Consider the following 5,486-nt stretch of genomic DNA (forward strand, 5'->3'; position numbering starts at 1 on the left):
ATTCTATCCGCTCCGAAAAGCATAGAACCCCACAGGACAAAAATTTTATCCCGCCTAGATTAATTGACAAACTCTACAAAAGACTAAGTCAAAGAATCCTTCAGGATCGCCGATTCCTAAATTATCTTCTACGATTTCTACGACTAGTTCTAGAAAATTAAAACTTGCGAAAAATAAATTTACCAGAACCTTTAGATGACCTCGGAATCTTCCACTGTATTCCTAGCTTCTTCCTGGACGTTGGGTAGACAACGAACTTCCAGAAATAAAAGATGCAAATTCTCCGTATAAAGAACCTTGGATCGCTTTTCTTCTTCTCGCAGCTTCTTCACCCTATCACGCCTCTTTGCTTAGATCCGGCCACCACCTTAAAGAGGAGGTTCGGCCACCTTAGAGATGAAGGGAAGTGGCGGTGGAGAAGGAGGAAAAAGGGAAAGGGAAGGAAGAAGAGATAGGGCCGGCGGCAAGAAGAAGAAGGGAGGAGAGAACTTGTTTTTCGGAAAGCTTTCTCTCTATCCTTCTTGATTGTCTATTTCTGCCCCTTATTGCCTCTCATTTATAGCCTTAAACCAAAGACCAAGCCCAAATCTTTTTCTAGAATTTTTCTGATTTTTAAACCAATTCTAGATTTTTAGAAAGATTATTAATCTAGATCTCTAGATTAAATCGCAACCGTCGGATTCTTTATATTTGGTTTTTCATTTTAAAAATAAAAAACCAAAATCAATTTTATCCAATCTTATTTAATATTGGCCGAATATAATAATAATTTCTACATAGGAAATACACACTTAAAAAATTTCTTGAAAATTAATCCAGAATAACTTTCCACATGTAGAGAATTTTTTTTAATACATATTTTCCTTCCCTGAGAGTTTCACCTTATGTATCAAGGTTATCAAACAAACGTGCAATGCACATACATCCTACATACTATCTACATCCTATGTTTTACATATGATGCATTATTACTTGGTGAATTGTTGATTCTCTATCCTCCATCTTATATATAATAGATGAAATAAAATTTAAAGAAAAACATAAGTGTTGTAAAAAGAAAAAAAGTGAACCTATTTAATGGAAATGAAAGAGATATAATGAGAGTTAATGATGATTATTTTCATTTACCATCCTAAATATTTTATTTTTCACTATGAGATAGTATATCATGGATATGTTTTCTTACCCCACTTTACACTTGATGCTTGTCTTCCACTTTCTTTTACCTCTAGGTTCGCAAAGTTGAGGTGATCTCTCGAGGTTAGAATTTTATTTCAGATTAAATTAAGCTCAGTGATACCTAGCATATATGAGACGAATTTTAGTGTCATTTTTTTTTATGTTGCTTGCATTATTTATGACTCCTATTTTTCTTGTCAACATGAGTCAAACATTTATGTCATCATATTTCAACTTATTTAATAAATATTCTAAAAAACACAACTTAATAGATTTATGGACAAATTAAAGAGAAGTGGGTAAGATGGTCATTCCGTGGCTTAACCACTAGCCCATCAAAGCCAAATTATAGCTTTAGGACAAAAGACTCAGGATGGGCCAAGGATCGGTACAATTGCGTTGCTGTAAAGCATGTTAGGACTCACAAGCATTCTTCAGAATTCCTAACTTCATTCCGCATGTCATTTTCTTTTCTAGGTCCATGATATCTACATTCTGTTTGTCTCGATAGTTATGGATGTCATAAGCATACTTAGGAAGCAAGCACGTACACAAGGCTTTATTGATTAACGTGAAACAAGGTTAAGCACGTACACAAGAAACAAGGCTAAGCATCCAAACCCAATCGACTATATACACGTGAGCGTATGCTCACATGTATCACGAGTGCGTGCTTGGCAAATTGGCCCTAGAACTCAGGGGCATAACAAACACTGTCCTTTCTCCATAGTCCAGACCCAGACACAAACTTCCGATTGCCCTTTCTTATCAGAAAGATCGATAACATAGCACGCAAGAGCACGCGAATGAGCAAATAAATAAAATAAAGCAAAGATTGTAGGATACCTGGCAAACGCATCCGCAGTCCTGCATCCATTCCCAAGGAATACCAAACCCCTTGTATCTCTGTGTGGCATTCTCTCGAACACGTGATAGGTTGTAAGCGCCGTGCTCCAACCTGTGAGATGGAAACCAGCGTCCAAGTAATCCCTAACAACAGAAGGGAGTAGAGTGAGAGGGGTTCAGATGAGTACTTTTCCAGGAGCGCTTGCATCTTCTTAAGAGCGGAAACACAGGGCTGCCGAGTGTCGTCCCAAAAAGACGACGCCTCGGACTCTAACTTCTTGAGGTCGCAGTAGCCGAAGGCCGCTTCACGCATTGCGTCGGCCTTGTGCTCCGGCCACTCGAAGTGCTTCAGCACTGCTCTCTCGTCCACCTACCCGCATCGTTCATGACATCAAAAGTACGTACTAATTAACAGCTCAATAAAATTTGCTGAAGTAAAAAAGAGAATACAAGGAAGGAGAGCTCGTCGTCGAGCCATTTGACGAAGGCGACGACGTCTTCGATGTCGGTGAAGACTGCGTGCTCAACTTCATTAATTAAGAACCTAATGAAGTCCCCCTGCGTCTCTACGTCTGTCTTTATCTGTGAATTAAGAACCAAAAGCTAAGTCAATTTGGACTAGGACCTGGGCAATTACAGAGGAAAGGGCGGCGAAGGTTAACGGACAAAGGGACTTACAGCGAGAAGGTGGGCAGAACGGTTTTCTATTTCTCCGATCATGTTGCGTGTATTGGAAGCGACGGAAATGGGGGCTACTTCAGGGCCTCCGCAGCTCGATTCCTTCTTAGAATCTCGCCGCATCAGGGAATGGTAGAATTCCACCACCTCCGGCACTCGCCTCACACATGCCGATGTCGACCTGGACCCCTTCGACGGCAGCGGGGGAGGAGGTGGAGGTGGAGGTGGAGGTGGAGGCGGAGGTGGTCGCTCTCCGTCATTACGAGTGGGACCCGCAGGTGGAGCCGGTGGTGGAATCGGCGGGAGTCCCGCCAATTTGAGGGGTTTGCTCATCGCCACACCAGATATGGTCTCTGAGAGGAAAGACGAAGAAGATGTCTTCGAGGCGGAGATGTTACGCATAGGAGGTGGTTTTGGAACTCTAGCAATTCGAGGCTTCAAGACGTCTTCTTTCTCAAGGCTGTGAGGTTGCCGATGCGCCCTTTTGGTTTCCGCTTCATCCGCCTTCTCATTTCTGCTCTCGCATTTTTGGTCGTCGTGACTTGGACCAACAATGTCAGCGCATTTGGAAGCTTTTCGCAAGTTCCTGAGGAGATTCGACCTCGCGGAGGCGTCGATAAGCCCTTGAAACTGCTGAGATGACGAGCGCTCGTCGATCGCTCCTTCCACCAAAGCCTGTGACTCGCGATTGCTTTGCTCCAGAGTCAACTTCCTCAGCTTGTCCAACTCAGCCTCTAGGTCTGAAATCTTCTTCTCCCTATGTTGGATCTCCTCTTCGCTGCTACGCAGCTTAGAGCTTAAACCGGCGATCTCGTCGCGCATCGTACAATTCTCCGCCTCTAGATGCTCGATCCGGTCGCGAGCCCGAGCGAGCTCGTCCGTCTTGTCCGCTATCTCCTTCTCGAGGAAGGGGACGATGGCAACGGTCTCCTGGAGGAGCTTCTGCTCCAGGATCTGGATGCGGAGGCGCGCCCGAGCGAGCTCGTCCGTCTTGTCCGCTATTTCCTTCTCTAGGAAGGGGACGATGGCGACGGTCTCCTGGAGGAGCTTCTGCTCCAGGATCTGGGTGCGGAGGCACGACTCCCTCTCGTGGAGCTCCTCCACGAGGCGCAGCAAATCGGCGACCTCAGGCGGACGGGGCTGCACCTGAGCAGAGGTGCGTGGGAAATAAACGCCGAAGGAGCGAGCGAATGCGGAGGCAGTTTTGGGGGTGAGGGCCGGAAGCGGAGTCGGCGGTGCCTGGTGCCCCGCGGTCCCGGGCGACAGCTTATGGGATGCAGAGGTTGAGGAGGACTGGCGAGTAGCCTCGGCCTTGGGCGTGGCGGGGCTGCGGTGGAACCCCATGGCGGCCTTCACTTTGCCGGCGACCATGGCAACTCTCTTCTTCGTGTGCTTTAGCTTTCTATATATTGCAATGCTCTCCTCTGCTTCATACTCGATGTTGTGAGGACGGAGTTCGACTTTTTATGCTATTTATTGCAATTTTTTTGGGGGTGCAAGATTTGAATTAAAGGTGAGAAAATTGACTAAACAAAGGTTTTAAATAAAGGTGGGAATTTTTAACGTATCCAATTTGCTTGGTGTACAATTTTCACTTGACTATGCCGACGAGTTCTGAGTTATTTTACCCGGGTGGTGTCTTTTTTAAAAAAATTTTTGTAAATTTAAATTTCACATAAATGCTTTGTACAATTTTCATTTATAGACATGTAAGATGTGTTTTTTTTTTAATTTTTGGAAATTTCAAAAATTAAAATTTGGATAAAAATTAGAAAGGTGCATCGTATTTAACTTCAACAAAAGGTGAAATTTATCATCCAAAGATTTTTCACTATCGACCAGAAGATGAATCTAGAAGCTACAGTTGATCATGTTAAATTTTAATTTTAAGACACTAACTAATAATGGTTTACTACTATCTTTGCACAAGCAACACACACCAGATCTCTTCAAATTAAACACACACACAATAGCATTAGTAAATTTCATATTGCTCAACTCAATAGAGAAAAGCACCACCAAATAAATAGTAAGTAGTAGTGGACAGTTCTAACATTGATAAAGAATAACTACTGTCTTAATTGTAAATTATCTAGTAGCAAGAAATCTTCACAATAGGAGGATTAAAAAACACATGGAGCAAAAAATTAAAGTCAGGAAAAAGTAACATAACGATATTTACATCCAAACAAAATTAAGTCATCAAATTATTGTCCATGAAGATAATGGAATTTTGCTTAATTAGCTATCAAATTATTGTCCATGAAGATAATGGAAAATTAAGTTGACAAAGAAATAGAAATTATAAAGAGGTAGAAGTGAAAAGTGAAACAATTATTAAACCTAAGGCATCTCAAAAATGAATGACAAAATTGGGGGTGCTATTATAGTTAAGGTGCTCCCATACGAGATAAGTGGATTTCTCAAACATTCAAGATTCGATTCTCGTATAGGACTATTAGACTATTATGCCACAAATCATTATATTTTTAAATTTACTTGATAGATAAATCAAGTTGAAAGTCATCCATTTCTAAGACTAATTGGAAGAATATCATATTTTTAGATTATCAAAAAAAATATTATAGATAATGATGACCAAACTTTTAACTTTCAGTTAAATTAAACTAATCGATACAAATTCGATTCGATTTATTTAGAATATTAGTTTGACACACTGTAACTACTGAACTGACACCTCTCTCTCGATTTCATAATATTAATCAAATTTGAATAATTTTTATCAAATCTACTGTAATAATATTAAAACAATAATTTTCTTA

General features: G+C 41.3%; 1 protein-coding gene across 1 annotated transcript; it reads right to left on the reverse strand.

Annotated features, from left to right (window-relative positions):
* Nucleotides 1-2,025: 2,025 nt before the first annotated feature.
* LOC141818281 (protein INCREASED PETAL GROWTH ANISOTROPY 1-like) lies at nucleotides 2,026-4,074 on the reverse strand (the record flags this gene model as incomplete). The annotated part of the gene is made up of 5 exons (XM_074705802.1): nucleotides 3,736-4,074; nucleotides 2,704-3,630; nucleotides 2,476-2,607; nucleotides 2,214-2,395; nucleotides 2,026-2,137 (listed from the first exon to the last, which is right to left on the reverse strand). Coding segments are annotated over exons 1-5 (1,692 nt in total), but the record flags the coding sequence as incomplete, so codon positions are not given.
* Nucleotides 4,075-5,486: the final 1,412 nt, after the last annotated feature.

Source organism: Curcuma longa, unplaced genomic scaffold (assembly GCF_044706935.1).
Source record: "Curcuma longa cultivar G26 ecotype Majalengka, Jawa Barat unplaced genomic scaffold, ITB_CL_G26_1.1 contig_24083, whole genome shotgun sequence".
Taxonomy (NCBI): domain Eukaryota; kingdom Viridiplantae; phylum Streptophyta; class Magnoliopsida; order Zingiberales; family Zingiberaceae; genus Curcuma; species Curcuma longa.